At 35.8% G+C, this 12640-nt stretch overlaps 1 protein-coding gene across 4 annotated transcripts in view; it reads right to left on the bottom strand.

Annotated features, from left to right (window-relative positions):
- Positions 1-12640, bottom strand: part of EML5 (EMAP like 5) — a 168077-nt gene that overhangs the window by 72543 nt on the left and 82894 nt on the right. For all 4 annotated transcript variants that reach the window (XM_040641561.1, XM_040641560.1, XM_040641559.1 and 1 more), the window contains exons 16-20: positions 11423-11516; positions 10385-10485; positions 4786-4988; positions 4055-4166; positions 2423-2550 (exon numbers count right to left, since the gene is read on the bottom strand). In XM_040641561.1, the coding sequence (XP_040497495.1) occupies positions 2423-2550; positions 4055-4166; positions 4786-4988; positions 10385-10485; positions 11423-11516 (638 nt within the window). The remainder of the gene's footprint in view (positions 1-2422; positions 2551-4054; positions 4167-4785; positions 4989-10384; positions 10486-11422; positions 11517-12640) is intronic.

Raw genomic sequence — 12640 nt, 5'->3', positions numbered from 1 at the left:
TTCATCTATTCCACCCATCCAACCACCTGCCCTCTGGTAACCATCAGTTTGTTCTCTATAGTTAAGGGTCTGTTTTTGGTCTTTTCTTCCCCTTGTTCACTTGTTTTGTTTCTTAAATTCTACACATGAGTGAAATCAGGTGGTATTTGTCTTTCTCTAATTGGTTTATTTTGCTTAGCATTATACTCTCTAGCTCTATTCATGTCGCCATCTTGCAAATGGCAAGATTCCATTCTTTGTTATGGCTGAATAATATTCCATTGTGTGAGTGTGTTTGTGTGTGTATGTATACACATACATACATACATATATGCACACACCACACCTTTTTTTATACACTCATCTATTGATGGACACTTTGGTTGCTTCCATAATTTTGGATACTGTAAATAATGCTGCACTAAACATAGGGTGCATGTACCCCTTCAAATTAGTTTTCGCATTCTTTAGGTAAATACCCTATAGTGTGATTATGAATCACAGGGTAGTTCTAGTTTTAATTTTTTGAGGAACCTTCATGCTATTTTCCAGAGTGGCTGTCCCAGTTTGCATTCCCACCAGCAGTGCATGAGTGTTCCTTTTTATCCACATCCTTGCCAATGCTTGTTGTTTGTTTTTTATTTTAGCCATTCTGACAGGTAGGAGATGATATCTATCTCATTGTGGTTTTGACTTGCATTTCCCTGTATATCTCTACACTTTTAATTATTATAGTTTTATATTATCTTATTTCTTGCATGGAGTTTCTCAAAAATTTTTGGACTACTTTTGGGTATTTTTTTCTTCTAGGTGATTTTTAAGAACTCTTCTCAGAATTTCTGAAAAATCTCATTTTGATTTAGTTTATGATCATACTGAATTCGTATGTTATTTAGACGTTTTAGGTCTTAAGTAAAACTATAGTTTTCTTAAATATCTTGATCTTGAGTATTTTTTCTTGGTTATTGTATAGTTTCCTTTGTAAGTACCATTTTTGTATCATATTTTCTAACTGGTTATTGCTGATTTGAAGAAATGCTGTTGATTTTTACATGTTGATTTTGAATCTCACTTCACAGGACTCCCTAATTAGTTCTAATACTTTTTCAGTTTATTCTCTTGAATACCCAACGTATATGGTTATAACATCTGCAAATACTGACAGTCTTATCCATTTGTTTCCAACACTTACATTTTATATTGTTTTGTTTTTCTAGATTGGCTAAGACCTCACACACAATGTTGGATGATAATGGTGAGACATGGTATCCTTGTCTTGTTTCTGATGTTTAGGAGACAGTAGATATTTAAAATCTTATGCACTATAATAAATATTTAAAAAAATGGGATGTCATTTATCACTTCAAACCTTTTCTTACAATTATAAAATTGTCTGTGTTTTTGAAAAGTTCTGTCCATGGATTCATCTGTACAAGTGTACTTGTGCTAATATTTTCTAAGAGATCAAAAACACGTTAAACACTGTGATTCCATCATCTTTTTACTTCAAAGGAATATAATGTGACTGAAGTTAAAGAGTAAGACACCAAAGTTTGACATAAATTTAATATAAAACATTTCGTTATTTGCTCATAAATTCTCCTTGGCACATCAGGATTTTATATTAACATTAAAGCATGTGCAGTGTTCTCCTCTATGTGTGCTCTGTGGTGTTTTAACAGAAGTGAGGTGGGGGGGGAAGCGGGGTTGGAGAAGAAATAAGTCTATAATAAGAAATAATATAATTCTTTTTCAGAATAAACGGTAAACTCAAAATTGGTATTACTATATAGAGCTGTAGGAGGACAATTTTTAATAGGGTAGATTCTACCTCATTTGCTGTGTTTTATAGTATTGATTTGTTTACTTCCAGAAAAACAGTACATATAGGAAATGTGCAACTAAAAAATTAATACAGCATTCCTGATAAAAATGTTAAGGATCAGCTGTTCCCTGCTCTTTCATTTTATATTTCTACCATACAAATGTTTACATTGCTAGATTTTTATTAACATTTCACTGACAAATGTTTTCAGCAATAAAATTTTAGCATACTTTCATTTTTTAAATTAGAAACTTAATAATGAAAATAAAGACTTTCAAAGAAAAACAACTGCCTGAGGTTCAACAAATATACTTCAAAGAAATAAAAATACATATGAAATAAATTGACTTGGTTAAATTACTTATAACTGTTTTTACTTTTCATTGGTTTCTTGTTTTATGATAAGAGATTACTTAAAATATTGGCAGTTACTCCACATGATAATATGCATATTTATTTACTGGTATCTACTCATTTAGCTCTAACTAAGTTAAATTTTTTTGCTATATGTTATCAAATATTTCCCTAATTAATTTATTTTCACTACTGTTAACTTTTGGCTCTTAGGTATTGAATCAATTGCATAGAGAAAAAAAGTATATTAATTTTTCAAATTACCTGGACCAGAAGTGTTATTGGGCCACTTTTATCCACTTCAAGTATTTCACCATTCTTTGTGCCAACTAAAATATGACCATGTCCTAATGATATGGCACGTATAGATGGATTATCTTCCAAGAGAAGACCTGAAATGTTAAATGGAGATGTTCTTCTAGGTATAAGGTTACTAGAATACAAAGGTGTATATATTGCCAACAATGCAATTTTGACAATGAAAATCACATTACAAGGTTGCTTTTCCCTGTATTTTAAGTATTCTAATAAGTGCACTGCATTTTCCCAAACCACTCAATTTATTAATCTCAAAAGAATCACCTCATACTATAATTCTCTATCATCCTAGATCCTTTACTACTTTCTTTTTTTTTTTTTTAATTTTATTTATTTATTTGACAGGGAGAGACAGCCAGCAGAGAGGGAACATAAGCAAGGGGAGTGGGAAAGGAAGAAGCAGGATCCCAGCAGAGCAGGGAGCCCAATGAGGGGCTTGATCCCAGGACCCTGGGATCACGCCCTGAGCTGAAGGCAGACGCTTAATGACTGAGCCATCCAGGCACCTCTTTTACTATTATTCTAATGACTGTCTCTTTTCCTCTTATATTTGCCCCTCCTCATTCACCTCCTTAACTTCTTAGAGCACCTACTATATTCTGGTAGTAATTTTAATTTAATTCAACTTAAGATTGATTCATTTATGTGTACTGTGTCCTAGGAAGGCTTCAGAGATATAACTGGTAAACATAACAGCCAGCTTCTGCCCTTATAGAGTATACAGTGAAGAAAACAGATCCTCTGTGAGGAGTGTATTGAAACAGGGGCAATTGTAAGGGAATTTTCCCTTTTTTGAGGGGGTGGAGGGGCGATGGAAGTGGAAGAAATCACCCTATTGAGATGTGAAAAATATGCCTCTGAGGTCAGGTAATTGGAGGAGGCAGGAAGGAGGAGAAAGGGCAAATTCTAGGCAAAGTAATAGCATACATAAAGGCCTGGAGGTCAGAGAGAGTGTGATGTAGTGCCTTAATAAACTGAGAAAGGGCAAAAGGAAGGGCACGCAAGGATAAATAGGCAAGGTCAACAAAACATGAATGTGAAACAAAATGCCAAGCTTAAAAACAAATTCTTGACTGGTGGTAAGTGTGATGCTCATGTGGCAATTTTCTTTGAAACATCAAAAATGATCAAAATTACCATGAATAATCTTGTACTTGGTTAATATTTTACCATCTATATTAAATAGATTTTTGAAAGGACAGCAAGGATTGTGGCTCTAGTTTGGAGCTTCTCCCATTAAATTCTGATGCCTATCTAGTAAAGAAGGAAAAATGTATTCCATGTGCTCCACCTCAGTGACCACACATGTTAATGAACAATTAATCTTTTATTCTACAAAGGAAATTAAATCTCGAATCACCTTTATTTTCTTATTATTTTTTTAAACATTGTATTTATTTGACAGAGAGAGTGAGAGAGCATAAGTAGGCAGAGCAGCAGACAGAGGGAGAAGAAAAAGCAGACTCCTCACTGAGCAGAGAGCTTGACGTGGGGCACGATCCCAGGATCTTGGGATCATGACTTGACCTGAAGGCAGATGCTTAACCAACTGAGCCACCCAGGCACCCCTCAAATCACCTTTAGATCCTGGTGCCAACGCGGCTCTCTTTATAGCATAGGTCTTGAGACATCTTTCAAAGGAGTCATCCCAAAGAGCTACTACACCATCTTTTCCTCCAGTTACGAAGCCCTTTGAAAGTAAAAGCTTCAAGTTAATAAAGATCTAAGTATTTTTAAAAATAATAACCTTCCTTATGTTGAAAAATTCTAGAGGAAAGAACGTTAACAGCTAGAAGTTACAGCTTGTGAACAAATTAGCATAAGAATCAATTTTTTTTACTATTTCAACACGGAATCTGCAAAAATATTTACAGGGACACTAAACAATCTACGTTTAGGACAGAACTTTAAGAACAAGGTTTGTGATCTGCAACCGTAAGGTAGCTCTAACACTTTCAGCAAGATACATATTTTTTCTTGGACATTTCTTAATCCCATCCTTCAAAAACAGAGGATCACGACAGTAGTTACTTCACAAGATCTGATGATAATAAAGCACTTAAACAATTGTTAACACATACAAAGAGATTAATAAATATTAAGCTAAACTTTTCTTTTTAAATAGCAGACCCATTTCACTACGTTCAGGAGTTTGAAAGAGGAATAAAAGAACGTAGGAAGACGCTGGTTCACAGATTATTAATGGATGGCTCAACTAAGCAGAAAGACAATATTCCCTTACTTGTGAAAATGCTCTACAATCCATGATCAAATTATGTTTAACTTAAAAGTATCTTTAGAATACTTACTTTTTCCAATGCATGCATACTGAACACTGGCCCATCATGTGCTTTAACCGTTTTCACAAGAAAGACATCTCTCCAGATACACACGTCTCCTGTGGATGTTCCAGAAAAAGCCATCTCTTCCGTCCATCCATACACTGCACACATCATCGTGTCATTTTTCCCCAGTGTGCCCACATAGCCTTTTCTTCCAATCAGTCCTCCTCCTGGTTCATAAAAAGTATCACGGACATACCACTTTTAAAATGTATAAAATTCTAAAGTGACAAGTAACACTAAGGAGACTTTAAAAGAAAAATACAGGTCTCTCAATCAGTGACTTGCCTGGCTGGGACAGCCATATCCATGGCAGCTTTTAGGCCACAGCTCTTTGGATAAAAACACGTACACTAAGTTGGTTTTGATCAATCCTCAGCACTTTTGATTGTTCTTCAAAATTTTTATTTTGAATTTGAAAATTTTATTTGAATTTATATATTCCCCTCTCAACCTACACAAAATTACTAAAACAACCAAAGCATGATACCAATCCCATCTCCTTTCTTCACCCCTTACTATTCTGAATGTGATATTGATTACTTTCACGCATTCTTTAATACCTTTTACTACTTATTTGTAAATTCTTAGGCAATATATGTCATATTTTTCATGTTTTAAGATTTCCTATAAATACCATCCTATATGTACAGTTGACCCTGAACATTGATTTGAACTGCACACAAGTCCATTTTTACACATTATTCAATAGATACAGTACTATAAATGTATTTTCTCTACCTTATGATTTTAATATTTTCTTTGCTATAGTTTACTTTATTGTAAGATTATACTATATAATACATATAAGCTTACAAAATGTGTTAATTGTTTACGTCATTGGTAAGGCTTTGGGTCAACAGTAGACTATTAGAAGTATTTGGGGAGTCAAAAGTTATATGCAGAAGAGCTTGGGTGGCTCAGGAGGTTAAGTGTCTGCCTTCGGCTCAGATCCTGATCCCAGGGTCCTGGGATTGAGCTCCACATCAGGCTCTCTGCTCAGCGGGAGCCTGCTTCTACCTCTCCCTCTGCTATTTCCCCTGCTTGTATGCCCTCTCTCTGTCAAATAAATAAATTAAATTTTAAAAAAGTTATGCAGATTTTTGGGGTATCTGGGTGGCTCACTCGGTTGCACGTCTGCCTTCAGCTCAGGTCATGATCCCAGGGTCCTGGGATCAAGGCCCACATCGGGCTGGCTCCCTACTCAGCGGGAAGTCGGCTTCTCCCTCTTCCTCTGCCCCTTCCCCTGCTTGTGCATGCTCTCTTGCTCTCTCTCAAATATAAATATTTTTAAAAAGTTATAAGTTGATTTTTGACTGTGCAGGGGGTCAGTGCCCTAACTCCCTGTGTTGTTCAAGGATCAACCGCATTCCTTTGCAACTTGCTTTTATCACCAATAATCCATTATGGAATTTTATATATGTTGATTTGTACTTCCAGAATATGCATTTTCATAACTATATAAACATTCCGTTATGTGAACATAACAGTCTGTTCATTTTCCTATTAATGGGCACTTAAGTTGTCTCCAAGCATTGCTATTGAAACAGTGCTGCTGTAAACATTCCTGTAAAGGTCTCTTCTAAACAAGTGCAAGAGATTCTCTAGGAATGCCTAGGAATGACCACAGGGTATGTGCAAAAGGGAAAGCATATAGATGAAAGGTATCATCTGTTGCTAAACTGTTCTACAAAGTTGATACACCAACTCACACTCCCATTAATAGTGAAAGGAGTTCCTGCTTCCCACCTTTCAGGAACACTTGGTATTGTCAGACTGGGGGACATGAAATACCAACTGAATTTTATTGTGGTTTTAATGTGCCCTTCTCTGATTATTAATGAGCTTTGTCATATTTTCCTATTTTTATTGGCCATTCATTACCTATTGATATCTTTTGCCCATTTTTTTTCCAATTGAACTCATTCATTCTTTTATTCAAGAAATATATATGCCAGGCATTATTCAAGGCACTGGGGGTAGAGCTACAAACAAAACAGGCAACAAAATTCCCTGCTCTGTTCCCTGTTCAAGGCAGAGGGATCAGCAAGGGCCCCTAGCACAGGAATGTGACAAGAACCTTCAAGGAACAGTTTCAGAGGTAGTATGGTGCAGCAAAGAAAATAAGGGAGGAACAAATGGGAGATGAGGCCACAGAGGTCAAAGGCAGTATTACAGGCCATCCTAAGGATTTAACTTTTACTCTGCATGAGATGGGAAGTGGTTAGTGGAATAAAATCTGGCAGATCGTGTATTAATAGGTTCATTCAGATTTCTGGGTTGACAGTAAATCAAAGAATGGCAAGGAAGAAGAGAGTTCGATGGGTATTTCAATCATCTGGGCAAATGATAAAAGTGGCATGGACCAGGGTGGTAGCATGGAAGATGATGAAAAGTGATCACATTCCAAATGTATGCACAAGACTGTCTTCTTTTTTTAAAAGATTGTATTTATTCAGAGAGAGAGCACGAACAGGAGGAGGGGCAGAGGGAGAGGGAAAGAATCTCAAGCAGACTCCATGCTGAGTGCAGAACTTGACACGAGGCTCACCCTGAGATCATGACCCGAGCCGAAATCAAGAGTCAGATGCTTAACTGACAGAGAGCCACCCAGACACCCCTGTCTTTTCTTAACATAGCAGCCAGCGTAGTTCATGAACTTGTAAGGGTAACTAAGTAGAGTAATGAGGAAAAAAAAACCAACCAAGCAAGTTAGACTTCTCTCCAGAGAAAGAAGGAGAAGATAAATTGCAAAATGAACACATAAACAACAGTCTAAAGGTATAGTACATATACAAGAAACTGATTAGCAACTTGAGGGTAGATTGAAGGAGGGTTTTCATTTGGTTTTATTTACTTAAGATGGAGAAATAACCCCAGACTTGTATGCTGTATGTTAAGAGTAAGTAAAGAGGGAAAAGTGATGATGTAGGGGAGAAAGGGAAGAAGAACTGAACTGATGTTCTTGAACAGATGAGAAGAGAAAGGATCTAGTACACAAGTGAAGGGACTGGCTTTCACTGGAGCACAGACTAACTGGAGCAGGAGAGTCAAACTATGTACAGGCTGTGGGCCAAGCCCTGCCACCACATGTTTTTGTACAGAGTCCACAGGTTGGCACTGTGAGCTACAGAAGCCATGCCTATTTCCTTCTCTACTCCCAGAGCCTGCCTCTCTGACATTTGGCTGCCAGCTAGCAGCTGCGCAGGGTCCAAGCTAGTTGCGATCTACAAGTTGAGGACTTTGCTAATGGCAAATGCCGAGCACCTAGCAGTGGAATTACAATCCAGGGGTTGCCTTAACTCTGGCTAGCTGCCCAAAGTGAGACAGTAGGGCTCTCTGGGAGAAGAACACACTAGGACCTATGTGTCACTGGGGCATGACTATGGTTCCTCCAGCCCAAATTGCCAGTCCCTTTTGCTGCAGCAAGTTGATCTTGGAGACAGTCTTCAGTTAATGGCAACCGGGTATAAAGCAGGGCAGGAGTGTTCACTCTTGTTCTGTAAGTACTAACATAATATTTTTTATTGTGTCCTTGGGCCTGGGAAGTCTGAAATATTTGCTGTCTCATCATTAACAGAAAGAGCTTGCCACTGCCGGTTTAAATAATCAAGTGGGTTTTCTGATAGACACGGCATAACATATTCGTATTATACCAGGTCCTGTCATCACTGCACTCAAAAACTTTCAGTGGCTGCCTGCCCCTACCAACCATGGAATACAGTTCAAGTTTCTTAGAGGACACCTTAATAATTTATGAGTTGGAATTCTCAAAGCCTAGTTCTGAGACAGGAGTTAAGAAGCTCCCTTTTATTTTTTTTATTTTATTTTTATTTTATTTTATTTTATTTTTTTTTTAAAGATTTTATTTATTTGACAGAGAGAAAGACAGCCAGTGAGAGAGGGAACACAAGCAGGGGGAGTGGGAGAGGAAGAAGCAGGCTCCCAACAGAAGAGCCTGACGTAGGGCTCGATCCCAGAACTCCGGGATCATGCCCTGAGCCGAAGGAAGACGCTTAACGACTGAGCCACCCAGGCGCCCCAAGAAGCTCCCTTTTAGCCTTAGGCTTAAGCCATCTTTACTTAATTTACATAAAGTTATGCATTTAGAGGCTTAGACAGCAGTTACTCAGATTAATAAAGTGGTTACTTATTTCTTACTTGGCTAGTGAACTCTGTGGATCAGAACCCCAAAAGTGAGGAAGGTTGAAAGGCACATCAAAGTTTTAACATTTATCCTTATGGTTCAGTTTCAGGTCTACTATATGACTAATCAAACTTAAGGAAAAAAGTCATTCAATTGCAAATCTCTTCATTCTAAGACTATTTACTTTCTTTGTCTCTTATTTCAAAGAAATTTATAGGGTTTTTGGTTTTTTTCAAGACAAATATAAGAAGCATTACTTGCTTGGTATTTGCAATTCTAAATAAATATGGTATTCTAAAATTTTATTTAAATATATGGGAATAAAAATGTGAAAATACTTTTTTACTTTGTAAACGTATATACACTATGATCTGATGAGTTCGTGATAAAGTATTAAATCCAAGTGTGAAAATCAATTCATGCTTTATGTAGTTTACAATTTGAAACTAACTTCAACTGGGGAAATGTCTTCACTAAAACTATTGTTTTCTTATCTATGTTTTACTTCTTCCTATATTTGTGTATTTTATCTGAAAGGTTTAAGTATGCTGAGACTTTGATATCAAACTGGTGGAATTTATGAGTGTACTACTATTTTATTTAGAAAAGAGACATTTTTTAATTTTAAAATATGTACTTCTGCCACAGCTCCTAATCCATAGTTACAAATGACTAAAGTAATACAACATTCCGTTTCTGTATCATTTTATATCATATAAAGAATTTTTACAAATTTTTTCATTTTCAGTTTATACTAAAAAACATGTCTTTAACAGAAGAAGAAAAGAGTCTGGACATTACTTGATTTATCTCATAATTTAAACAAACTTTTTTAAAAAGATCTTATTTATCTGAGAGAGGGAGAAAGATCTTGGGGGGGGGGTGTGCAGAAGCGGAGGGAGAAGCAGACTCCCCGCTGAGCAGGGAGCCTGAAGCAGGGCTCAATCCCAGGACCCCAAGACCGTGACCTGAGTTGAAGGCAAACACTTAACTGACTGAGCCACCCAGGTGCCCCAAGTTAAACCCTTTTGAAAATATGAATACTACATCAATGTAGTCAATAAATGACAAAAAAATCAATCTCACCTTTGTTTAAAATATATCAAGACAGTTGTGAATCACTTGAAAAAACTAGTATTTTGGGTAATTTTAGATTTTCATAAAAGAGGAAAAGGTAACAGAGTATTCTTGTATACTCCTTGCCCAATTACCCCCAGTGTTAACATCCTACATTACTACAGACTAAGAAACCAACATGTTTGATGCATTTCTATTAACTGAACTCATTCCACCTGTTTTCCCCTAATGTCTCCTTTCTGTCCCAGGATCCAATATAGGATAGTGCATTGCACTTAGCTAAATCGCTTTTAGAAGTAATAATTTCTTTCAAAGGAGTAAAAAAATGATGCACTTCCTTACCTGCTCTACGCCAAAATTTCACATGTTTAATTCCAGCTGTAATTAATTTATCAGGCACGTAGGGGTTCATCTTTACAACAAAAATCTTATCTTTACTCCCTCTGAAAAATAAACCAAAATGTTTTAACTCTAAAGATAAATCTCTCCCTTAATAATCGTTTTCCTAATCCATACCCTATTTTGATTACTCCATTACTGAATCCTTCGCCCACTTACCTCTCAAATTTGGGCTACGTAATCATGCATTTGTACATTTGTTATTTTGTCATAATTTTAATTTAATTCTCAGCGTAATCTTCAAACAGGAACAGTGAGAACTGAACTTGTTTAGGATAGCACCTACTATAGTACTGTGCATAGGGAGCTGTGGCATGAATCAGTTAAGGAAAAAAATTTTATAATACTTTGTTACAGTTTAATATAGCCACTCCAAACACAAAGTTCCTCTTAAACTATTTGGCCATTGTCTATGTACTGAAAAAAGCATTTAGCTCTATTTTTAAAGTGCTTTAATGTCGCACATTAAGGAATAGGACGTTAAAAAAATAATCTGACACTTGATTATTTCCTCCTTTAAAGCATCTGTTAATATTTTTTTAATATAAAAATAATATATGCTCATTGTAGAAAGTTTAGAAAATGGAAAATGTGACAGATAATACACATAATCTATAGCTTCTTTGTGATATACATGTGTACGTATCATCACTCAAATATACGATTTGAGCATTTCCAATGGCTACATCGTAGTTTACAGAATTCACCGTATAGAATTCACTTTCCATATAAATGAAGAGTTTAGATAACAGCTACTTCCAATGTCTTATTACAGTAAAACCAGGTTCACAAGGGATAAACCTACCAATGAATTCTTAAATCATTTGTCTTTTTACCATTTTACTATTTATTCAACGGTAATAAAGATGGCAGCAATTAAAAAAAAGGTTACATGTTTGTTTGATTTCAAAACTGTTTTAATTGAAAAAAATTTTAGTAATTTCATTATTTTGCCAGTGTGATATCAAGATTTTTCCCCACCTTGCTATTGAAAGTTTCTCTCCTTTCTTCCAGTCCCACAGCACAATACTGTGGCTATCATCTATTCCAACTGAAGCCAAACGTTTCCCATCCGCTATAAAAGTTAATCAGAGAGAGACTGACCATTAACATTCAGAAAATAAAAACCATTCAGTACACATTCTAAAACCACAGCACCATATTTAAAATTTTATAAAATGATGTTAAATGTTAGGCATGCACACATATAGCTATAAAAAGAACCAGAATTTGTAAGCAGGGGAAGAATAATTTCTCAATGCATCTAAACACTGTTGACATTTTCTTTGACCTCGTTTTCCTTATTTGTATACCAGATTAGAATGGAGGGAAGGAGGAAGGTAAGTGGAAAAAAGAGATTTTAAAATGAGAAGGAAAATAAAGAAGGAAAGATTTACTTCAATTAAATTTACTGTAAGAACTCTACTGTGATATAGGATTCAGTGATTATGAAAAGTTCATTGAATGAAAAAAGATGTAGGTTACAACCATCTATTGTCAGTCATTAACAGGGCTGTTTTCAGTGAAGGTCAATTATATTATTTGTTACTATTAACAAACAAGTAATGAATGTGTTGGACAAATGACTAAGTCAGTCATGCTGACAGCTGTGCACATGTGTACAGGTTGCAAAGGCCCAAACTACAGTTAAACATTTGCCACTCTGACACTTTTTGCAAACCTCAATTATTTCGTTATCATTACTGGTGATATTTTTCTTACTGACTCCTTTAGTTTGCCATTAATCTTGTTTCTTGACTTTTAGCAGATGCCTAAATGCATATCTATGCTTCCCCCCAATAATTGACTCTCATTTCGGTTAGACCAGTGGAAAGTACAAATTTACGGTTTCTTTTTTTTTTTTTTAAGACAACAAAATCCAATCTTTTTTATTTATTTTTTGCTGGTTGGGGCAAAATCTTTTTTTTATAATATTTTTTTTATTATGTTAGTCACCATACAGTACATCCCTGGTTTTTGATGTAAAGTTCGATGATTCATAAGTTGCGTATAATACCCAGTGCACCATGCAATACGTGCCCTCCTTACTACCCATCACCAACCTACAAACTTACTGTTTCTTAAAATGAAATCCTCTATCACTGGTATTTCTCCCCTCTTCCCAATCCACACCCTAGCTTTCATCGTAGATCTACGTGTAGTTCTTAAACTTTTCCTTTTTAAAGATTCTATTGAGAG

The sequence above is a fragment of the Ursus maritimus genome, unplaced genomic scaffold (assembly GCF_017311325.1).
Source record: "Ursus maritimus isolate PB19 unplaced genomic scaffold, ASM1731132v1 scaffold_25, whole genome shotgun sequence".
Lineage (NCBI taxonomy): Eukaryota > Metazoa > Chordata > Mammalia > Carnivora > Ursidae > Ursus > Ursus maritimus.
This window is presented reverse-complemented; position numbering and strand designations above follow the sequence as displayed.